A 26,069-nucleotide genomic window follows, 5' to 3' on the forward strand; every position below is an offset into this window, starting at 1 on the left:
ATAGAAAAGCTTCATATACAGTAACAATAGCCACAAAATATCATGAAAATGTAATTATGTATGAAATAGGGACATGTAAAGTACTTGTATGCATTTAAAATACAATGTACAAAAGAACTAAAGCATATTGCATGAACCTGATCATACATAATTACATGGTCCAATATAAACATGATAATCAATTCAAGGCACATTTTCTATAAAAAGTACACAAATTATTTCTCAAAGACTTAATTTTCAGTTACAATCTGCAAGTGCACATGTATGCATTGTGTGAACAGCATCATTAATGACATTGTGATAAACTTTTTTTTCATGTACTTGGCATTTTTCACATTTTTCAAAATGCGTATTTGTCAACTGTCAACTCTTACTTGAAATATTAGAAAAAATATGTGTTAGCACACTACATGTACATGTATGTGTATTCAGGCCACCACACACCTTACATTGAGGCTTTTTTTCGAGTAAAGACCAATAGAGAGATCCTACGATTGCTATGACATCATTACGACTAGATATCAAATTTGCTTTCATTCTGATAAGGATAATAGCATAGTCAAGGATTTGCGTATTAGTATTCATATGATTTATAACTTTTCACAGTACGATATTCCATGTCTTGATATAAGCATCAAATTCTACTACGTTTTATTCGAAAATCGGTCCGCAGACCAATCGTAAGGTGCGCGATGGCCTTTTGTAATACACAATAACAATGAAATACAGGTTAATGGTGCACAGAAGAGCATATACACATGGAATTTTATAATCTTACACTATTTTCATGTTCTAAGCCTTTTGGGACTGACTGATTTTGCAAAACAAATGTTTTTCATAGAATCCAGTCCTCGTACATGTATATGCTGGCTAAGTCTCTAACGTGGTCGATGTATATGTACAGTGCGTCCCACAAAAATGGAAACCCCTTTTTCAGAGAAAGATTTCACAATTACTAAATATGATTTTACTATATATTTGATGCTCATGGCAAGAGTGAAATCTCATCTCTCATTTGAATAACAACAGCTTTGCAGCAAATCGTTCATGCATGGCAGATTAGAAAAAAACATTGAGGCATATCAGAAACGATTTGCGCAGAAACTTACGAGTGAATCCGAATCCATTCTCATATCAGGGATCAGTGAAATAAGCTTAGCAAAGAATACAAAAGCAATGCTAATTAGCCAATCTTCGATTTGGCCATACGATCGTCGTATTACAAACCAATCTTGTCCAATTTTTCTATGCAACCTGGTTTTGACGTTAAAATGTCATATCTGTCTGGCTCATTAATGCGTGAAGTGTTTCTCTCTTATCAGATATCAAAATAAAGAGGAATAATTGAATTATATGATTATGTAAAATGAAATATCATAATTCATTTGCCTTTGAATTAAAAAGACACGGGAATCCCATTTTCCTTTTTTTCTGGGACACACTGTATATAGCATGATAAGTCACGAGTATGATATTCATCATGTTATAAATGCAACTTAAAAACCTGTGTGAAAACATTATATTCTGTCGTTTTGGAGCAAGAACTTTTCAGCATTGTTTCATAACAAATACACAATTTCCAAAACAAATGTACAAATCAACCAGTTAGATCATAGGATTTCAGTAGTTAAAACTGTTATTGCAAATTTGTTATTACCATATGTAACAAATTACATAAAGAAAAATTACTCTACAAATCTACAAGTACTGTGTACATATTTACCCTACACAAGTATATTCCATTTTAATTCTGAGCAATGCTTGAATTCAAGTAATCACTTAATCCTTTGATTGGCAATGCATCATAAATCCAAAAATCATGATTTCCCCAATGCAAATACAGAACTTAGATGTTAAGGTGGCCAATTTGAAGAGTAAACACTGATCAAATAAGGCATAATATACATGACTTGTGTAATCATCATATAATCCATCACCCTGAATGGAAAAGAGAGCTGGGCCTACCAGAATTGTTGCATTATAATGATTAAAATACTTCATTCTTTACTATACAATTAATGCACATTTATGAGTGTGTTATGACGATGCAGCACACTCGAGGGTATTTACAATTATGCGAAAGCAAGAGGCGCTTGTGCCGAGTGCTTTTGCATAATATTGTGAATGCCCGAGAGTTGCTCGCATCGTCACTAACATCACGAATCTTAAAATGTGCATTGTTTTATAAAACGGGTCGGCAAAATGAATTTTTCATGGAAATCTTGTTCAAATCCCTCCAACTTGTGTACGATCACACAGACGAAGAGATCACAAGACTGTCAATTATGACATCACAGGCGTATCTACTACGCGCCTAAGTAAGCGCATCAAAATCCTAGCCAGTCTCTTTTACTGAACGCGTATCAGTTTTTACATGCTATTGGGACTAATGCTGCACAAAAATTGCACAGTGCTGCACGAAAAATGCACGACTGGAAGGTTGCGCATAATTAAAGCATGAACACGTGACTTGAATACGCACTCACCATTGGCTACATCCTTGAACCTGTTTTATAATACAGTTTATATACTATCACAGTTTTTGTTTATAGTGCACACCATAAACAAACAAACAAAACAATATTTATGTGTGTATACATGTACATGTATGTACAGTGTATACTTTTTATTGTAACTAATTTCATTTTCATTCTAAATATCATAATGAACAATTGTTTACAATATCAAGGTGGATTAATAATGATTTTTTTCCATGGATTATAAAATATTTTTTGAGATGCACGTTACATTCATGAGATAAAATAGGAAGATGAATATTCAGGAAGAGTTAATTCATTCATTTATTTTGTATTCTTAAACAAGGATTCCAAGTCAGAAGATATTTTACTTGGGGCTAATCAAATGAACATTCATGTCTTATTAGTCAGAATCCTTGCATATTCATGAACTATTCGTTCAAATCACATTTTAACATTCATGGAATATTAGGCCAAATCAGATGAATATTCATGAGTTGTCCAAATAAAAATAAATTATTCATTCAGTACTTCTCTAAATCACATGAATATTCATAAACCAATGGAAAAAATCATGAATATTCAAGGAAAATATTAATCCCAGTAACCCGAATATTAATAAATTATTCCAAAGTAGATTTGATAGCATTCATGCAATTTTAGTCTAAATCACATGAATATCCATGAACTATTACTCCAAACCACATACATGTGGTGCGTGCTAAAATAAATTAGTTATCCGAGTTGGTATCAATATAAAAGATAAACAGAGTTTTATTAAGCTGTAAATCAAATGTAAAAATATTATTTGCTCATTTTGGAGAAAAATGGGAATCTCAATTTCTGGATTTCTGGGACATACTTTAAAGGCATACCCTAAGTTTTCAGAACATCTAATGATGATAAATGATTATTAATGGAAGGAATGTTTAAAGAACTACATATAAAGTGTAGATAGTTTTACCTCAAATTGAGGAAAATGAGCTAATACTTTCATCAAGTATTCCAGCGATGTAAAAAGTAAATTGCCAAATGGTCTACATCCGCTTTGTCTATTTTCCATTTGGTATCATCCCACATGGTCTAACCTATTTGTCTAATCAGTGTTTGCTTTAGTTCCATTTAGCCCAGTTACAATGTTACATGAACCTATAAGCCTAATTTCCAGTTAGGCTATACCCATAGAGTGTTATAGCAATAAATTAAAAATGCATATTTTGGTCTGCAAATTTCTCCCTCTTTTTTTTGGGTGGGGGTGGGGTGGAGTGTGGTATTAGGCTACCCGGGAAGTAGACCAACTGCTCATAGACAAGGGAATATACTAGTAGACTAATCTCACATAGCAAGATCTTTCACTATTGATAGTAGACCAAATGGAATTAGTCAATGAGTTATTAGACTGAGAAGTAGTCTAGATCAAGACAATATCAACCAATCTGGGTCTTTCACTAATCTAAAATTAATTGATATGTAGTAGACAAAATGGATTTAGCCCATGCGATATTAGACTACCTGGGAAGTAGACCAACTGCTCATAGACCCAGGGAATATACACTAATCTTACATAGCAAGATCTTTCACTATTGAAAGTAGACCAAATGAATTTAGCCCTTGAGATACTAGACTGAGATATAGTGTAGACCAAGACAATATTTACCAACCTCACATAACAAGGTCTTTCACTAATTTACATTGAGTTGAAAGTAGACCAAATAGCTCTAGCCCATTTGATATTAGACTCTCTGAGAATTAGACCAACTGGTTGTAGACCATATAATATAAAACTATCTCACATAGCATTCTTTTTCACTAATCTACAATGAGTGGATTCCTGTCGTCATCGCCCACGTCGCCCGCGTTCACGTTTCCCGCAGGATCCTCCAACACGCGTTGCTGGCCTTGGCGCTCTCGATCCTCGTAGCGGTTACGATTCCTCATCGCCTTCTCGTGGTTACGCTTCAGCAGGTTCTCCTTGTAACGACAGAGTGGGAAGTCACGTCGCCCTCTAGTGAGTCGACGCTGAACAAGAACACCGGCTACGATCAGTACAAACCATAAGCCTATCAGGAAATAGTCTGGATATGTTCAAAAGAAGAAAACATAATAATTGAATCATTGCTTTGACAAACAAGTGACAAGCGCGATAAAATACAAGCAATTCAATTCAATCTAAAAAAGTTTGGTATTTCTTTTACTTCAGCATACACACCCTACTGAATTTCAAAACCATGTATCCATGAAATTGAACAGTGTAAATTGGAATTAGCATGAAGTATTTCTTATCCCTCATTCTTCATGTCGCAATTACACTTCATATTCATCAATATCATTGATGTCTTCTGTAACTGTGGTTTCAGTTTCAATCGATAATAATAATAATACATTTTTATAGCGCCTATTGGAATTTTTGTCAGGGGGTAGTGGGGAGGGGGGAGTTGCCTCCTATGAGGCTACATGACCTAGAGGGTGTTTCATAAAGATTTAAGTATGACTTAAGTCACACTTAAAAGCTGATGCGTACATGATATGCAACACACGATCTAATTGATACATACACATTAGTGCACGTCCTCATGACATGATCTGACCAATGCGGTCAAGACTTTCATACCGTAAGCAACTCGGTATTTAAGTGCGACACTAAGTCGTACTTCAATCTTTGTGAAACACCCCCCACGTTCATCTGTAAAATAACCTAGGCTTCACTGTTCCCTGGTATGTAAGATCGAATGAAGAACACCACCTAAAGACTTAACCCTAAATCTCCCGGGGTATTTTGATTCTTGTCATTCCCGGGGGGGGGGGGGATCTTAAGATCTCGGCCGCCGATCGCGCGAGCGGCGCAAAAATTTGCATGATGGTAGTGTGCGATGTAATCTACAAGGCTGTATGGTAAAATTTCCAAAATAATGAGATTTTATTTTATATGAATTAATTATGCTAATTTATGCATAAATCATACTTTTTGCTCTAATTCACTAAATAAAACTCCTAGAATGCTAATTGTTGGTAAAAATTTTCTTTGTAGCATTCTTAACAATCGTAATTCAAAAAAACTTTGGTTTGGAAATAAATTTCTTATGTATTTTATTGTTTTATGAATTTCTTATGTATTTCTCTGTTTTTTTACTTTTTGTTTTTATTGTTTTTTCAATGGAAATTGTTCCAGACGTAATTCTGATCATAAACAAGGCAAAATCAATTAAGTTTAATCAGAAAAAGTAGAAATAATGATACATTTATGAATTTTGGCTAAATACGCAATTTGCATTGGATTTGTACATGAAATCACGTTTATGAGCAATTTTGGTTCTGACATGCACTTGCATAATGTTGCGTAATGTCGTAACCGCGTACCCTGGCGTCACAAATTTGGTCTCAAAATTTGTGCGAGACTTGAATGTAAAAAGTCAGTGAGCTGCGAGGTGAAAAATTTCGCGCAGCAGATATATCGCGAAAATTGTTGAGGGGGGGGGCCATAAAGGTTCATTGGTACAATGACATAGGCTTCACTGTACCCTGGTATTTACGATCTAATGAAGAAAACCACCTAAAGACTTACCTAAAGGGTTCATCGGTACAATGACATGGGCTTCACTGTACCCTGTTATGTAAGATCTATGGATAATGTTCAGCACAATGTAATGAAGAACACCGCCTCCATAGTAGCTAATGCCGGCTACGACAAGATAGCTCCCCCACACTGCACACGCAAGCATGCTCAGCTGAAAAAAACAAAAGAGAAATAAGAACGTTATTCAGGACGGGGGAGGGGGTGGGTTTCACAACGAGTTACATGTACGGTAAGCGTAATATCAATACGCACATGATCTTATTAATGTTACAGTGGGGACACATTCCGGTACTCTGTTCTATTTGTCAATCATTTTCTATAATCATTCCTATGTTTTACTCTTGATTTCCCTTTTTTCAAGCCTTTGAGGCTTTTTGGGATACCATTTTCTTTCATTATTAAAAAAAAAATCTCATCTTAATGTTTCATGATTATATTTGTATATTTATGTTCAAAATAATGTATGATATTTGGATGTTTTTGACATACATTATTGAAAGAAATAAATAAGAGTAATTTCACTCTCCCTCAAATCAAATCAAATTATATAAAAAAAATGCAGTAGTGCACATCCTTTTAGCATGATTCTGACCAATGCAGTGATGTCTTTCATACCACACCCAACTGGGAAATTATATCAGGGGTTAGAGTATACAGTCTCATTTCTATAAATGTATATTTTAATAGTGCCTGAGTTGAGTCTTTGCTTGTAGACTAGGCTAACTCGATGTAACCATTAGGTGGAGTGACACACTATTTTCAGTTATGATGTCATAGCAACATCAATCATTTAAATTGCGGAAGTACGAAACTGAAACTCCAATTCTAGGATCAATTAATCTTTTTGTCTATAATAACAGCCATATGTATTCATCCATTCAACTTCAAAATGGTGTCAGTAATTTGGCCGAAACTTCATGGCTACATTAATTCATTGCATCCTTAATATACAATGGTGGGATATGATTATGTTCAGATTTATGAAAACCATGTACACAGGCAACCAGAAATAAGATACTAATAGTGGTCTTTAAAGAGCCGGTGGTCTTTGTGAACAGGTTACTGTAATACAGTGAGACCTGTTGTTAAAGACCACTGAAAGACCAACAAAACTACTGGCCTTTAAAGAGTCAGTGGTCTTTATGAACAAGTTCCTGTAAGACAGGAGACTGTACTTCAGAGATGCCAAGTCCAAAGACCAGCTACGCGTGAGATTTTCTGTAAATCTGAGTGAGATCACAGACAGTGTGTACAATGTATATTGGGATAGGCTGTGATAGTTGCATGAGACATAGATTTGAGGGGATGAACAAGAGTCCAAAATGCTTGAGTCTCACGCATAATGCGTGAGACTTGGTAGCTCTGGTACTTAAAGACCACCAAAAGAAGAAACAAACATTTATACTGCAGTGAGAACTATAAATACAGAGACTACCAAAATGAAAGACAAAAAGAGTGGTCTTTAATGAGCACATAGTCTGTACAAATATATAACATTACTGCAGTGAGGACTGTACATAAAGACTACCAAAAGGAGAGACAAGAATAATGGTCTTTAAAGAGCAAGTGGTCTTTATGAAGAGGTTACTACAGCAAAGCCTGTCATAAAAGACCATAAAAAATAGAGGATACATGAATATTCTTTATGACCAGGTTACTACAGTGAGACCCGTCGTTAAAGACCACCAAAAGGAGAGACAAGAATAGTGGTCTTTAATGATGCATTAATGCTGCAATAATCATATATAGCACATCATTAAGTACATTTCCTCTCAATGTATGTATTAAAGTGAAACTTCAAATTACTTCACCATGGCAAGTCAGACTGAATGTTTTCATTCCCGGGATAGCTGCTGAAGTTGTTGAAAAACCTCTTCAGGGTTTAGGGTTTTTCTAAAATTCAACAACACAATTAGTTTCGGAGCAATACTTTATCTGTATTATTTATTTTGTAATTATCTATGTTACTGTTAGAATATATATTTTTGTCATTACTACCTTGTAATGCATCGAAATTTGGCCTTAGCCGCATCTTGAGTTTTATTAATAAACCATCTATCTATCTATCTATCTACATGTATCTATCTATCTATCTACCTATCTATCTATCTATAGATCTATTTACAGTATCTACATGTACATGTGTCTATCTATCTACAGTATCAATCTATCTATCTATCTATCAAAATATTTTAGTTTCTATATACAAATAAAATCAAAATCATAGGCTAATAGTTATTCTCTGTATTAACAATGATAGCTAAATGTATCTCAAAATGAATATATCCTAAGACTAGTTATTTACACGTATAACACAGTCAATAAGTGACCACATGCATCCTTGTTCAGTTCACTCCCACTTTCAAAGAAGGTGTGTTTATGGAAACGTTCCGATAACAATGAATGTTCTACAGTTTCTGTGAAGCTCAGAATTGTGAAGGATTAATATATTATAATACATGTAGTCATCCCACTTTTTTATATTCTAAGACTTTTCTTAACACACAACGACACATAGCCTTTTTCCGTTCACTCCCATTTTTAAAGGTGTGTTTAAGAAAAGGTTCCTAAAACAATGTCTGTGCTTCATTTTCTGTGAAGCTCATAATTGTGAAGGGTTAATATACAGTAATGTTTAATGTACAGTGTACATTAGGGTGTGCTCACTTTTGTTGGATAAAGCATGCAAAACCTACTAGATATAGATTAAGGATGAGTGATTGAGATGATAAATCTTGATTAAAAAAGTTTTATTTTGAAATCATTACTCACTGCAGATAGTGTAGTTTACATGTAGCATTAATGTTTGCTTATGAAATATTACATCAGGGAAGTCTTTCTCATAGATTTAAGTACTATGACTTTGGTCGCACTTATATGCCGATGCATATCTGAAATACAACGCGCAATCTAATTGATCAATACACAGTAGTGCGTGTCCTCTTTATATGGTCTTACCAATGCTGTCATGCCTTTTATATATCGTGCAATTAGACATTTAAGTGCAACTCTTTAGAAAGTCATACTAAAATCTTTGTGAAACAGCCCCAAGTTTCCTTCTGTCTCAAACCTACATGTACTAGGCTTATTTAACCAAACGAGTCCTAAAAATAGAATCATGTATTTCCTGTTGACTACTTAACATGAGTGTATATTACTGTAGAGTGTTTGAAATGTGGCCAATAATGTATCAATTAAAGAGAAATTCCAGTAGTTGCAGTAAAAACTGATTTCATGAGAAAGTCTGCAAAACAAGGCTTAATTGTCAGTATATCATCAAGGATCTAGATCTGGTACAGTTACGTTAACTGAACTTTGTGATCTTGAAATCTACACTGAAAAATGTTCACACCGAAGATCCCCAACACAGATAAGCGCACGTGGGACAATGTATAATTATTGCTTAGAGCGTCGGGCCCGACACTCTACCCGAATCCTGTGCTCATTTGCTGATTTCTCAGCAATTACACAATTTCTTCCAGAATCCTTTGGCACATGCATTTTATTTACACAAACAGACACTTTGGTGGTCATTTTATTGGATTCTGTACGAACTCATTTTGATCTCGTTACCAAAACTAGCATTTACCTTAAAGAGATGAAATCATATTCAAATACCATGACACAGGAAATTCACAGAATTATCACATACCATATAAAAGGGATGTTCGCATGTCATGTCACAAAATCAATACCATAAAAATGCATAGCTCTGTTCATACTATTGGATGAATTTAGTCCAAATCCTCACTTGTATGTTACTAAATTAAATATACATTTCTTGATAGAGAGTTTTGCGGTTACACTATGTCTAGGTTAGTCCTGAAAAGGACTGTTTATTTATCTTTCTGGTTGTACATGTAGTTCTGAAAAGAACTCTTTTCTCGACGTTTCGGGGAGACAAGCTTTGCTCTTTCTTCAAAGCTCATATACATGTATATATTTTTTTTATCGAAACAATTTTTCTTTTGTAAAGTACTCCTTTAATCTAAGTCTATTTGTGATGCAGACACAGGATGTACTACTTTCACTTCTACAGTTCCTTGTATGCAGGAAGTCTAAACTAGGATATCTTGGGCCGTTTCCTACAAGTTCTCTTGTTTCTTTAATAGAAGTCTTTCCAAGACAAACAGACCATTATTTACTTTATATACAGTACATGTATACAGTGCGTCCCAGAAAAAACCAAACCGAGATTTAGCGATCATTTATCATTACTTAATCATAAATAAAATAGACAAATGACCTACCAATTTAAAGCTTAGAATCTCCTCTTTCATCTGATATTACTTAGATTATTTCTCAATCACGCATGAGTGAGCAAAAACAATTTGAAAAAAGGATACCAAAAACTCATTTGGCGGGGGGTATCTGGGTTTCAAAAAGAAAACCACATTTTTGAAAAGTTCCATATCTCCTCTTTAATTTGATACCTAAATTAGAGAAAATGGTCAAGAAATAACAAAGTTCTGGTCATTTAAAATAAGGCTTGAATTTCAATAATTGAAAATGAAAGAGGAGATTCTCAGCTTTAAATTGGTAGGTCATTTGTCTATTCTATTTATGATTAAGTTATGATAAATGATCGCTAAATCTCGGTTTCGTTTATTCTGGGACGCACTGTATAATGTACATAGCTTGAATAGGGCAAAATAGATATACACAGAGTTGCCAACCTTTAAAAGTAAATAGTAATCCAGAAGCTCATAGGTCATAAATTTGGCATAAAAGTAATAATTTCATATTCGCCATCTGGTATGAATTTATTTGAAATGGTCATATAAAGAACCAATTCCTGAACAAGAAATGAATCCTCTTTTCAAGCTCAGATCCAGAATCGCTTCTGGTACTCTCTCTTTTGTGTAAATCCATGATAAATCCGAGAGGAAAAAACCCCAAAAGATTTGAGTCAGTATTTCGGTTTCCTTGTACACGGTACATATATCTATTTATCATCATGACCACCTACATGTATAGGTGGACATATAAATATTCCATGTTTTCCATGGGCAGTCATTTTACATACATACAGGTTTTACTTCACAAAGCGTACAGTGATTTGACCGAAGTCTTAAAGGGATGGTCCGGGCTGCAAATATCTATATCTAAATAAATAGAGCAAAATTCACAGAGTAAAATGCTGAAAATTTCATCAAAATCGGATAAAAAATAAAAAGTTGTTGAATGTTAAAGTTTATCAATATTTTGTGAAAATAGTTACATGTATATGCACATTGTCATGAAAATCCATTAGGTGGGCTGATGATGTCACATCTCCACTTTCCCTTTTCTTATTTTTTTATATAAAATCATAAATGTTTCATTTTTTCATTCATGCGCAAGTGATGTGTCTCCATAATGATTAAATCAAGTTGCGGCAGTACATGCAAATAACCCCCCAAATTGCACCTAATCAGTTTTCAATCCAATTGTTTTAGTTCTTGGTAGAAAAACTTTAGATAAACCTAATTTTCATATGATAAAATATAAAAGAAAAAGTGGGGATATGACATCATCAGCCCATCTAATACATATTTACAACAACATGCCTAGAACCATTTCACCGGAATATTGCAAATCTTTAAAATTCAATAACTTTGTTATTTATCATCCGATTTTTATCAAATTTTTAGCACTTTGCTTTGTGAATTTTACTCTATTTATTGAGATATAAATATCTCCAGCCTTGACCATCCCTTTAATTTAAAAAAAAGTCTATACTTACAAACTTTGAGAATGCGATGAGGATTACTGGAATGATCATAACCCCACACATGTATGCCATACCATAGGCTACTGACTTATACCAAACAATCAAATTTCCTATAAACAGAGAGAGAGAAGAAAAAAACAACCAAAAAATAAAAACAATTGTACATGTACAAGTATATCTCATGAAGCCACATCAATATACTAATGACTTGAAGAGAGAGATAGAGAGAGACAGTTGTAACTACATGTACACGAATATCTCCAAACATATAGAAAAAGCAATAACATTATACGAATGAGTTGTACCAAACAATCAAATTTCCTATAAACAGAGAGAAGAAAAAAAACGACCAAAAAATAAAAACAATTGTAACTACATGTACAAGTATATTTCATGAAGCCACATCAATATACTAATGATTTGAAGAGAGAGATAGAGAGCAACAGTTGTAACTACATGTACACAAATATCTCCAAATATGTTTTAAAAAAAAGCAATAACATTATACGAATGAGTTATACCAAACAATCAAATTTCCTATAAAGAGAGAGAGAGAGAAGAAAAAACGACTAAAAAATAAAAACAACAGTAACTACTTGTACAAGTATATCTCATGAAGCCACATCAATATACTAATGACTTGAAGAGAGAGATAGAGAGAGAGCAACAGTTGTAACTACATGTACACGAATATCTCCAAACACATAAAAAAGCAATAACATTATACTAATGAGTTGTACCAAACAATCAAATTTTCTATAAAGAGAGAAAGAGAGAAAAAACAGTTGTAACTACATGTACATGAATAGCTCTGCACATATATAAAGCAATATCATTATATTAAAGACTTGTACCAAGCAATCAAATTTCCTGAAAGAGAGAGAGAGAGAAAAAAAATCAAAACAGTTTTACTAAACATGACTCTACATCTCTGCACACATATTAAGCCGTATCATTATACTAATGACTTGTACCAAACAATAACATTTCCTATCAAAGGAGAGATGGAAAACCCCTCCAAACTGTAATAGCATTTTATTTTGAATTATCATAAATTTCATTACTGCAATTAAAACACACTATGACTACGATTGCAATTTGGATAGATACCTACTAATTAGAGGATATTTTTCTTTCAGGGGTATTACGAGACCTTTGCTTTCATAACAGTTGGCACAATACCCTGGGATGGTATTCTGAGGTAATTTTATCTTTCAAACATTTCCTTTGATCTTCAACACTGAAATTAGTAATGTGAGATGGCATTTTATCTTTCAGGAAAATTTTCAATTTTCGTATGATATGCAACAGAGAAGTGCCTTGGCAGATATTGCATATCTAACAATGGCAACGTGGATGACATGCTTGCGCAAATGTTACTTTGAAGAAAATAAACTTAAAATAGGGTGGGGGCTATTTTATCTCTGTAACCTTCATTTCAGCAATATTTCTAGGTGAATTAGCTCCAAATGTTGACATACAAATATAGAAAAATTATATAGTCATCGAGAGTACCGCCATTCCAGTAGAATTAGTAATTACGTAAGACGTTTTGACTTATTGAAAGGAGGCTGTGACTCACCGAAGGGAGTGAAGAAGATGATAGCAGAGAAGAGGAATCCAAGGTTCAACGACACCCACATCATTATGGGAAGGACGTAACCGAAGCGCCACCACAAGGCCAACCACATACAGCCACCAGGAATACCCATGGTCAGAGAAATCAACAAGATTACTGCAATAAAATATAATAACAACATTAATCATAGTAATAAAAATGATTAGGGATATGCATGTATAGCTGTCTCACTGTGACAAAAGCATGCATCAGCATTGCGCATGTTTATACACCTGCCCGATACGCGCTAAATTAAGCGTTATGTATGTACAGGAAATCTGCGTAAACCATGGATTCAACCGTGGGTTTTCAAAACCACCTTTGTGGATTTGGGCCATTGAGTTTATAGCCAGTAGCATACATGCAAGAATGACATGCACTGATGAAAAATCATAGAAAATTATACATTGTAACTGTTTGATTCAATGATGTACGGAAATGTAGTGAAATAGTTGTGTTGGAAAGGTCAAGGTCCAGAGCTAGGGTAAGGTTTTAGGATTTAATTTAGGATGTACAAGGTCATTAAGGTGGGGCTCATACACATACTCTGTATACACGTCTTATCATAAATTACAATACACATGTAGGTGTGTTAAAAAGAATTCATATTTAGGGGAAGGTTAAAGGATATCATTTAGAGTTATGACCACTGTGGGCAAAGTTGGGCAAATATCTTATCATAAACAAACAACATATGAAATGCGTTAATGCTAAGTTGATAAAGATTGATTGGCTTTACCATCTTGAGTGAGGGCGGTGTTTGCAGACAGAATCATGATCGAGAAGAGACAGAACGGAAGATATCCAAAGAATACAATCTCTGTATAAAGAAGGAAAAAAGAAAATCAATGTCACCTACAAATTCTGAGATATTTTAACGCACAGTTAATGGTGCACAATTGCAGGATAATGACACCAAAGACAGTCTTCTGCGTTGTGTAAATATTAATACTATTTTAATCTTGTCTTGGGTGAAGTCGGCACATGCAGACTTGCTGTACTCCGCCAACTTTATTGATGCGTGTGAGATCGCCAAGTAAGCAGCACACATGGTTTTTGAGTGATTGTGGATTTGAAAGAGTCCAATGAGTTTATCAATGTTGTGTCCATGTTTAACTCATTCCAATCTTTTTTAGTTCGAGGGAAGAAGTTGGAAGAGCATCCCTTTTGCCTAATCGTACATTAATTTTTTATACAAAAATGGAAAGCTATCCACAATGTACAATCTCTGTATAAAGAAAAAAAATCAAAGTCACGGGCATTAACCTAAAAATATTCAATTCAATTCTATTCAATTCAATTCGGTTTATTAGATATAAAACAGAATACAATGCTGTAGTCCGAAGACTAATTGTGCAAAGTTTACATTGAACATTATTTATATATCTGGAATATTTTGATGCACAATGGAGTGCAATCTCACGATCATGACACAAAAGATAGTCCCCTGGTTGGTGCGAACATTCATACTCTTTTAATCATCCAATACCCTTTTTGAGACAAAACAGAAGATATCTTAAATATAATACAATCTCTGTAAAAAGGAAAAAAAGACAATATCACAGGCGTTAACCTTCAAAGGTCTGGGATATTTTGACGCATAATAGTGCACAACTGCAAGATCATGACACCAATGAAAATCTTCTAGGTGGTGCAAAGATTCATACTCTTTAATCATCCAATATTTTTTTCATACCAAGATGGAAAGCTATCCAAATGTATTTAAAGCATTTAACCACCCATGCATGATTGTTCACATGAAAATGTCATGTCATACTGGAAGACGAATATTGTCTGGTCATGTTGACATACAATAATTTGCCTTTAATCGAATCTATATGGAATATTTTAACTTGTAAAGTGTCAAAGAACTTTTTTTGCCGAGTATATATATACAGTCACTATCACTGTTCATTCTAGCTGATAAAGAAGTTAAATACCCAATTGCCAACTCCTGATCAATAACTTTGGAAGGAATCAAGTTAGATGGTTACATGTTTACATGTACACGTACCTGCATGGAAGAAATGATGTCCTGAGAAGCAGATTATCCCTCCAATGATCATTGCTACAGCAAACACTACACCGTATAAAGGTTGAACTGCAGTAAGAGAAAGAGAAAAAAAAAACAATTGTTTTATATAAATTGTAGCTTAATAATCCCTTGTATAAAATAGGAATTCATTCATTTCATTTGTTTCACTTTCATTCAACAAAATATAAATCAAATAGATACAATCAAAACGAGTCAACATAAAAAAAATATACGAAGGTCATTAAATCAACTTGAAAAAGACATGAGTTACATGTATATAAAAAATAATCATGTGTAAAGGATTTGTGATTTATAATTTGTGAAAAATGGAGGATCCCACTAAAAAGCAAAGCTTGTATGATAGGGAGTGGTCATGAATAGAGCACACATGCTATCCAACAAAAGTTTCCCCTCATATACGACAGGGCAGGATATGTATAAATTATTAAAGCGGGAAATGGCCAACCCTGGCTAAATCCCAACCAGTCTTACCCCTTCCAGAGCACAGGCTCCCATGGTTATTCCCGCAGGCGTAGGTGACTGCCGGGGAGTAGGGTGCCATCTGGTTGGTCGTTGAATCTCTCGCTATCGCATTCAGGATAACGCCCCGTCCGTTGAACATCGCCAAACTCAGCTCCAGCTTGTCATTTTTGCCAAAAGTATGGATCTACATTGAATGAGAAGAACATTTATCCTGTGTCATTCAGACATGCAGTACTGTATGCATGGTGGGACTAAATGGGCACTGAGACTACGGCTCACCTTGTGACTAGTCTACGATCTGAGCCTGGACCAGTTGCATCATGCCTACTTCAGAAAAATATAACAAAATATATTTTAATGTTCGGGGTACAGAATAGTGCTGTAACCGATTTTTATTTCAATTCCCGATCCGATCCGATTTCCCCCTTTTTTCTACATTTTTCCGAACTCCGATTTTTCCCCACTGGTCAAAAATCGGATCGGAAAAACCAAAACATAACAAGACAACAACAAAAAAATACGTGGCGACATGTTTGCCGTCGAAATGCGCTGGTTTGTTTTGATCTTAGACAAAAGCGGTGGAAGGAAAAGAAGATAAAGGGGAAGAAAATTATGATTTGTTTTTATCTCCGATATTAGCGGAAAGGCAGGCGGAGAAGAAGATTATGATTTTTTTTTGATCTCCGACATAATCGGGGAAGAACAAAACGATGATGATGATGATAATTTGTTTTGATCTCCGACAAAAATGGAGGAAGAAAAACAACGAAAAGACGATATGTTTTGATCTTAAGCGGAGGCAAATAAGATTTAGTTGAACACGCTGACATGCGCGGTAATATTTACGACTATCTGACTATACGTCCTCTAAGAGTTTACGATTACCTCCGCTATCACTACGATGTTGTAGAGAAGGTGAAAATCATCTCTAACAACTTTGGATAATAGTGCGTCTTTTTCGGGAGGTCATGCGACCTTTATGAGTTTACGATTACCTCCGCTATCACTACGATGTTGTAGAGAAGGTGAATATCATGGTAAACAACTCTGGATAATAATGCGTCTTTTTTGGGAGGTCAAGCGACCTTTAAGAGTTTACGATTACCTCCGCCATCACTACGATGTTGTAGAGAAGGTGAATATCATGGTAAACAATTCTGGACAATAATGCGTCTTTTTCGGGAGGTCATGCGACCTTTATGAGATTACGATTACCTCCGCCATCACTACGATGTTGTAGAGAAGGTGAATATCATGGTAAACAACTCTGGATAATAATGCGTCTTTTTCGGGAGGTCATGCGACCTTTAAGAGTTTATGATTACCTCCGCCATCACTACGATGTTGTAGAGAAGGTGAATATCACGGTAAACAACTCTTAATAATAATGCGTCTTTTTCGGGAGGTCATGCGACCTTTATGAGATTACGATTACCTCCGCCATCACTACGATGTTGTAGAGAAGGTGAATATCATGGTAAACAACTTTGGATAATAATGCGTCTTTTTCGGGAGGTCATGCGACCTCTAAGAGTTTACGATTACCTCTGCCATCACTACGATATTGTAGAGAAGGTGAATATCATCGTAAACAACTTTGGATAATAGTGCGTCTTTTTCGGTAAGTAATGCGGCCTCTAAAAGTTCATGACGGACTCCGCCATCACCACGATGTTGTAGAGAAGAGGCCTATCGTTGATCGGCGGTAGTGTCGCGCGCTGGAACGTCATTATCTTATTTTCCTTCCTCCGATTATGTCGGAGATCAAAACAACTCATCATCTTCTTCCTCCGCTTTTGTCGGAGATCAAAACAATAGCGTGCCGCATTTGTCGACGCGCCGGCCACATACAAAGTTTAATGTATTTTTTTGTTTTTGAATATCTTCCGATCCGATATCCGAACCGATTCCGATTTTAGGAGCAAAACTTCCGAACCGAACTCCGATCCCGTAATGGCTCTAACTTACAACATTAGTACAGAATGACTAGAACATTATCATCCTTCAAACTGTGTGTACTTGTTGTATGATATCATAGTAAGAAATAGTTTGGAGTAAGCGCCAAATTGGTTTCAAGTCATAATTGATTGTAGTCCTGCAATGCCATTATGATACTGATATTGAATTAGATGATATTCTCTATTGAAGACAACTAATAGTGCCTGAGGTCTTTATCTTTCTTTTAGATAGATAGATAAATGGTATTTATTGTGATAAAAATTCAAATAGCAGCCAAAGGCTAAATTGCATGAATTTGTACATAGTAAAATCTTAGTAAACAAACAAGCGAAACAGTAAAAAAAATAACAAAGTATGCTAATGTATAATACTGGAAAGGGGATACAAAAGGAAAAGTATAGAGAGGGAGAAGTAATGTCAAATACAGGAATGGGGAAAGGTTAGGAGTAGACTAAATTTATATACCTTTAACATAATGCACATTTTAACATAAATATATATTTAACCAATTTTGAATGAATAACAATACATGTAGATTGAAGAGAGGATTGTATGAAATTACTTGCTTTGTAGAAAAGAAAAAAAAATAAAGCTATTAGGTGAAACTGAAGGAGGAAAACATGTATGAATATTGTAAATGATACAGTAATCTGGGTTGGGATTGCACATACATTTGCACATAAAACAGAAATATACAGTGTTAATCATTGTCCTCATCAACATAACCTTACCACCACCCAACTCTCACTATCCCTCTCCTCTCCCATTCGCTGCTCTCCCAAGCCCATTACTCCCCCCCTCCCTTATAGCGATTTTTAAACAGGGTTCCCACAGAAATTTGAAAAAAAGAAGAATTCCATGACTAAATTGCTGCTTTCCATGACTTCCCGTGATGTCCCAGGAGTTATGTAGAATTTTGGATGTCACAAAACTGGGAAAAAAGGAAATCATGAACACCAATTAACAATAGCAGAGTATGATTACAGAGTATGAGAGTTGCCAGACACGACAAACTGGAAAGCTCCATAGCGAAGAGAAAAATGTATGCAATGACTTTTCCATTACTTTTCATGAATTTTCCAAATTTCCTGACTTTCCATGACCACAAACTTTTCCAGGATTTTCCATGACTGTGGTAACCTTGACTGTATGCTCACCTTTCTACCATGTTTCAGAATGCCTTCAACAGTCATCATCTTCTTCAAGTCGCTGAACAGAGAGTTCTTTGAATACTTGTTCCAGTCGATGAACAGGATATAAAAGTCATAGCGGAGCACGCTCTTTCTTGGATTGGAACCCGCGCAGGCAGGAGGATCTTTGTCGTAACCGACATTCGCCATGGAGAAAGTGACGTTGATGAGAACGTTCTCGACTTGATATGCTATCTTGAGGTTTGGATTGATCTGAAGGTTAGCTTCCATGTTACATCCACCGGGGACAGGCACTGAAAAGAAAACAAAAAAACAATTGCGAAAGCTGCTACAGAATCAACAAAGGAAAAAAATAATAAGATGCCAAGTCGGTGAATCAGGTCAAAACCTACCTGTTTAGGCCCCCATTCCACAGAACGGAGACTGTTGAAAACCACTGAAAGACTTAAAATTTGTGAAGTCCTAAAGATTCGTCATCTCTATGGAATGGCTCAGAAAGACCTTTCAAAAATTCTAAAAGACTGATAGACATTTCTTGTCTTACTGGTCTTAGAGTAGTCCTGTAGAGATCTTTCAATTGTCTTTTAGAGGTTTTTCCATGGAATTTGCCTGGTCTTTCAGTGATCTTTGAATAATCTTTCCCTGATCTCTCATGAGTCTTACAGTAATCTCCGCAAAAAAATCTTGAGAGACTGCCAAAAGACCATTGAAAGACTATTAAGACCTTTGAAAGTTCATCGAATGACCGCTGAAAGACCACTGAAAGACCATTTTCCTGTAAGACTGTTTTGAACCGTTTCAACAAGTTTTGGAGCCCATTAAGACCACGAAGACCACTGAAAGACTACATGTAGTCAGGACTCGTGTAAGACCTCAAAGACCATTGTAGGTTCGTTGAGAGACCTCTGAAAGATCAACCAAAATTCATGGTCTTTCAAAGGTCTTTCAGCGGTCCTGATCTCTGTGGAATGGGGGTTTTAATAGATGATTCACAGTTGTGGGTCGGTCAATTGGAGGTGCAGATTACGGTAGTTTTGACTTTTGATTATTAGTGTAGTTGCATAATTAGCTGTGTCATTTTCCCCTGCCACATGTTTTTCCTTCTTTCTTTCTTTTCTTTTAATCCCAAGTACAAACCATAAACAGAACACAATGCGCTTAGAAACATCAGTAGCAGGCACCATATAAATGTTATGTATTATTATCATTACTATTAAAACAATATTGCTTTATATGCAGTCTTTCAGAAGCATTATTAATATCTTGGAACGCTTGTTGGAATGCTCCCATGGAGTGGAGGAAGTGCATACATTGTGTGCTGGTATGCCGAGATCCGAGGACCGGAGTAATAATGTATCTGTGACGCGCTTTACAGAGACATTGTTCTGATGTATTTAAGTGCTATAGCGGATTATCATTATTATCATTCTATATGTATGTAAAAGCACTACCTAATGTATATGTTGCATGTTGTTGAAAGTAGAAAATATAGGCCTACATGTAGATGGCTCAGAATGGAATACCAGATACTGTATATTCCAAGAGTCTGGGAAAAATATTTTAAAAAATCGCAGATGAGTGGAATATTGACCCTTATAAGTTTAATATTTCTGGTATTTAATGAAAATAAAGCCATCATATATATTTTTTATTATCTATCCCCCCACCCACTCCCCAAAAAGAGGGAGAAATTTGACTATAGGCATGTCACCTATGATAGCACATATGGCATCATCACATCATAATTAAAGATCAAATACATGGAGTTTATTATGACATCAGTGAGTATTACTATGCTTTACATGCAAGCTGCCCATCACATCATGCAATACATTCATTGTTGTACGTGTTGTATATTTCATGCATTAGCATATGCCCAACCAGACTTGAATACAGTTTCATATCTCACATTTTGTACAGGAGCCTATGGGATATTTGTTGTCCTTCTATGAATATATGCTCTGATATTCAACGGGCATTTTGACGCAGACCAAAATATGCATTTTTAATGCATTGCTACAACACACTACCGTTTCACGGAATGAGAAGATTCTTCTTCTATCCTATATACATGTACAAGTACGTTGTACGGTATTCTCAATTTTTCACTGTCCTACTGATTCCTTTTTGTCTTTAACATTTTCATTGTGTGCAGTAATATCCTAAATTTGCAAGTTCTTTATGGTATAGTGCGCACTTGTGCACACCTATTCCTTTCATTGTGAATAATCCCCTTTTCTGTTTTCATTAACTTCTCAACTGAATTAAATTCTATGAAATATTCATGCAAAGAAGAGAATAGTGATATAATGGATACTAAATGATTACATTAATTTATAATGAAATAATAGATGCAGGAAAATAAATGTGTATTTGAATGAATGAACAAATGAACGAATGAACAAATAAATGAGTGAATGAATGAATAAATGTACAGCTGTATGACTGATTTGAATGAATGAATGAATGACTGAATCAATAACATAATGAATGAACAAAAGAATGAAACAATGAAAGATTGAATAAGTGTTTAATGTGAATGATCGAATGAATACGTTTGTGATGAATGAAAAATTACTAATTGAAAGAATGAATGAATGATCAAATGAATTAGTAATGAACGAAATAATGAATTATAAAAGCAGGAATGAATAAAGGAAGGAATGACTGACATGGATGAATGATTATAAAATGTATGATTGAATAAATGAATGAATGAATAACTAAATGAATGAATGTATAAATGAACGAAATGGATGGATGAATGAATCGGTGGATGATGTGAATGAATGAATGATATCATGGATGAATGATTATTGAATGTGGCTGAACTAGCACATCAATGATGTGGAGCTCATCAGGCATCTCGCAACAAATTTAACACAATTTTAATTTCAGCCCAGTCGACACTGTAGTGAATTATATTGGTGACATAAATTGAGGATATAGAATTGAAATTAATGAAGAAATGACATAGAAGCATTTTTGTGATCTATCTATGAATAAATTTCATATGAATTAAGTATAAAAAATTATCTAGTCAAAGTTTCTTAACTCTTTGTAGAACCTTGTTGAACCTAATGTAGCTCTCAGATGGAACAAAAATATTCAAAATCAATCAACAAATAAATAAGTGATTTTTGTGACTTCTCAAAATATATGAATAAATTAGCACATTTAATGAGTTTCAAAATTCTATGTTGAAATTTTGTATCACCACCTCGAGCTATCAATATAAAGCAAACACAATTGAAATTGAAGAAGAAAAATCATTTCTTTGTGATTTATGAATAAATTTTGCATAAATTAGAATAAATTATTTTCCAGACAAAATTTCTAAATTTTGTGCACAAGTTTGGTGAACCTCATGCAGCTCTACCAGATGTGAATTTTGAAAAATGTGCATAAGTTAATTTCGCATATATTAGCATAAAAATTGTTCTGGTCAAAATGTCAAAATTCTGTGTAGAAGTTTGGTGCACCTCATGAAGCTCTACCAGATGGAAGCAAAAAATTCAAAATCGGTCAACAAATTAATAAGAAGCATTTTTTGTGAATTTTGAAAATGCGCAAAAAATTAGCACATTTAATGAATTTCAAAATTCTGTGTAGAAGTTTTGAATCCCCCACCTAGTGCTATCATCTATAAGCAAACAGAATTGAAATCAGACGACGGACGCCACGCCACGGCACAAGCTCATCTTGCCCTCCGGGCCGGATGAGCTAATAAACGAATGAACAAATAAACGAATGAATGCATAAATGAATGAATATATATGAATAAATGAATGAAACATTTTTATAGCCTACCCGAGCTGTTGAACGGTGAATATAAAATCAGGGCTTCGGTCGCAGTCTCGTTGTCGTTGGTCAGGCTCAAGTAACTCTGCATGGTGCCCACACGATTTGCGGGCCAAACCAAGCCCAGATGATCACCCATCACTGCATACGCAGGTCGTGGAGTGGCGTAGAGCGAGCCAGTCACATTAGAGTTCCATACATGGTACTGTATCAACACTGAAGTGTAGGTGACGTTCGGGAAGTGAGGGAAGGTGAGATTGAGGCACGTTAACTTTGGTAACGTCGTTGTCACGTTGTAGAGCGTGAATTCATCTGCTATGATCTGTAAGTGATCTGGATTGAAAACAAGAGGTCATAGGATGACAGTTGGATAAAAAAATGTTCTCGGCTTGGTATTAAGAAGTACTTTCTTTTCAGTATTAAACAGAGCTGAAGATATATGTGGGATAGTCTTCCTGACATGATCAATGCTAGCCATGGCATGTTTTCCTTCAGCAAGAAATTTATCCACACTGTGCTGCACTCGACCGAGTGGAGATGTAAATGGGTACCGGCAGGCAGTAATTCCTCACAAAGCTGTGCACACCAGAATCGGTAGACTAGCTTAGCTGGGGTAATATAGGAGTGCCTTGAGCCACTAACAAGATAAGTGCGCTATACAAATCAGGATTATATTACATGTATTTCATTTATTATTTATGTATTCTTTAAAAATCTGTATCACATGCTCTCCTATAGAAAGAACACATGGTCTGGTCAAAGAACTGCGTCTTGCTCTATGAGCCGGTGTCGACAGTATTGTCCATATTGTATTTGTTTTTCTTCGGTTTTAGCATACACGTTTCTGACAGTCCTTTCTTGTGTTGTGTGTAAGAATATTTACATGCCTGTAATACCATGTTACCATACCACCAGAGGAGATAGCAGATCGATGGACAGGCACTCAACTCAAGCCTACATGTACAGCATCGTGGATTTAAAGTAAAATGTACCAGCACGGCAGCACATGTGGTGTGTGATCGCATTACCGACGAACCGGCTTGGAATTACAGTACCGAACATGCACATGTATTCATGAATCAGAATACAATTTCAAAGACAAAGTGCTTAAAACTTTGCAACATCCTTCCAAAGATCATTTAATTTGGAAAACAGGGCCGAAGGACATCTAATAAGTCCTTTCATGAATAACTTCCCTTTTTGATGTCTTGCTGAATCACGATGCAGATCATGATGATGCAGTTACAGGGAAATAAAACCCTTGGAACAAATGAGCATTGTTTGAGAACAATGAACAAACAAGAAAAAATTTGGAATTTGAATGCTAACTTAAAATCACTTAATGTTGAATGATCCTCCTATTAAAAAAACACACAAGGAAAAGACCAAAATGATGTTATATGAAAAGACAACCATTCCTATTTCCAGGTAGAACCTTGATTCAGAATGTTATTGTTAAAACTAAAACTAAAAAATCAATTAAAAAAGATCGATAGTCTGTCAAGTTGTCAATGCATCACAATACTGACATTCAAATCCTGATCCTTGACTTAGTGATATAATTTACATGTTAACGTTCATTCTCAGGGTCAAGTTACTCTCTATATATGATTTATTGAAGAAACGTCTGCTAAAGTTACTCTCTATAAGAAATGTCTGCTAAACTTACTCTCTATAAGAAATGTCTGCTAAACTTACTCTCTATAAGAAATGTCTGCTAAACTTACTCTCTATACCTGACGTTTCTTCACATCATGATATAGCATATGTATGACCCCGAGAATGATCGTTTACATGTATAAAGGTAGAATCCCCTTCGTTTCCACATTCCACCCTCAAACTAAAAAGCTTGCCCAGACGTTTAAGAAAGAGTGGAGTGAAATCACAGCTGACATGCCAAAGGCCCTGTTGCATGCACAGAGGCAGCCTCCCAGCCTTAAAAGATTGATCGTGAAGAGTCGGCTACCGGGACCCCCTCAACCAAAGGGTAACCAACCCTGTGGAAAAGCCCATTGTCAAATATATCCGCACATCATAACCGACAGCACAGTACACCTCCCTACTGGTTATGCAATCAAACCTCCCAACCACAACTGTGATTCAAGCAATATTCTGTATTGCTTACTCTGTAGCAAATGCCCAGATGTATACATTGGAGAAACCAGTACTAAATTTAGGACAAGATTCAATAAACACAGGTCTACTGATCCGACAACACCGCGATGGTTCCCGGTAGCTGAGCACTTCAACAGAGAAAATCACTCTAGTATACATGTAAGTGATCTCAAAATAGTTCTCTTCGGAGGTTATAAATCCGCGGAAGAGAGGAAACTCGCTGAACTTCGAGCCATTATTCAAAGCCGAAGTTTTCAGTATGGCCTAAACAAGGATCTGTCTTGGCTGGACAAATGCAATTTTTATGAATAATTTCAGGATTTTTCTTGTAGTGTTTATTATTATTGCTCTACTTTCCTCCATACATAATATGAACAGTTGATTTCAAGATAGAGTGATTTGGGAGTGATTTATTTTCTTGATATAAAGCCTTTATCCATTCTATTCTTTCACTTTCATGACTGTGATGGCGTCATAATAAGTGATTGTTACATAACAATGATGTTCTCACATGTTAATTTTGACAGCCTGCGCCTGCAATATGCTTTTCTTATATTATTATGATGGTGATGCTGTTTTGTGCATGGTCCCATGACAACCACAATCATGAATGTTATTATTTCAGTTCTTGTCATTACGAGCTTTCTTGTATGGATCCCTGAAGAAGACGTACATGTTAAAACATCAAAAATTTGAAGTTAAAAATAAACTCAGTTGGAACGAAGTACAATGCTGCATTACCACTTTGCTTCATTAATATGGTATATATTTACATATTCTAGTGCAGGCTAACGAAAAAACCTATCAACGACGTTAGTCGTTACTAAGACATGTTCAATACCAACACTGATCAACAATGCTGTCAACAAAAAATGTCAACATTCACAAAACTCAGTCATGTCATCTCATTCTCAATCTCATTCTCAAATTCACTCAGTCAGTTCTCACCTTGTGCGTCCGAACAGTCGTCTTGGAGCGAGAGCTCAGGTCCAAGAATAGCAAGAAACCAAAATGTGACCAAAATCGCCTTCATTTTAACTGAAAATATTTCGAGAAGGACGGCAGTTTTTTGGGGGTATTCAAAACGTTAAATATGCATAGCGCATGCAAAGTGTACCCTTGCCCTTAAACTTTCTGTTCGTT

General features: G+C 35.3%; 1 protein-coding gene across 1 annotated transcript; it reads right to left on the bottom strand.

Moving 5' to 3' along the window:
* Positions 1-3,209: 3,209 nt before the first annotated feature.
* Positions 3,210-26,069, bottom strand: LOC121421379 (transmembrane 7 superfamily member 3-like). The gene is made up of 10 exons (XM_041616076.1): positions 25,875-26,069; positions 22,821-23,144; positions 19,017-19,303; positions 15,910-16,084; positions 15,397-15,483; positions 14,122-14,202; positions 13,347-13,499; positions 11,777-11,874; positions 6,040-6,202; positions 3,210-4,552 (listed from the first exon to the last, which is right to left on the bottom strand). The coding sequence occupies exons 1-10, from the start codon at positions 25,957-25,959 to the stop codon at positions 4,287-4,289; spliced, it is 1,719 nt and encodes a 572-aa protein (XP_041472010.1). The 5' UTR covers positions 25,960-26,069; the 3' UTR covers positions 3,210-4,286.

This window comes from Lytechinus variegatus, chromosome 9 (genome assembly GCF_018143015.1).
Source record: "Lytechinus variegatus isolate NC3 chromosome 9, Lvar_3.0, whole genome shotgun sequence".
NCBI lineage: Eukaryota > Metazoa > Echinodermata > Echinoidea > Temnopleuroida > Toxopneustidae > Lytechinus > Lytechinus variegatus.

What these genes read in the sequence shown, in the direction of transcription:
- LOC121421379 (XM_041616076.1), bottom strand. Translation starts at nt 25,959, where the DNA reads ATGAAGGCGATTTTGGTCACATTTTGGTTTCTTGCTATTCTTGGACCT. An exon ending in TTCACCGTTCAACAGCTCGG is followed by an intron (nt 19,304 to 22,820) that starts GTAGGCTATAAA and finishes TTTTCTTTTCAG; the next exon opens with TGCCTGTCCCCGGTGGATGT. An exon ending in GAGCCTGTGCTCTGGAAGGG is followed by an intron (nt 15,484 to 15,909) that starts GTAAGACTGGTT and finishes CTCTTACTGCAG; the next exon opens with TTCAACCTTTATACGGTGTA.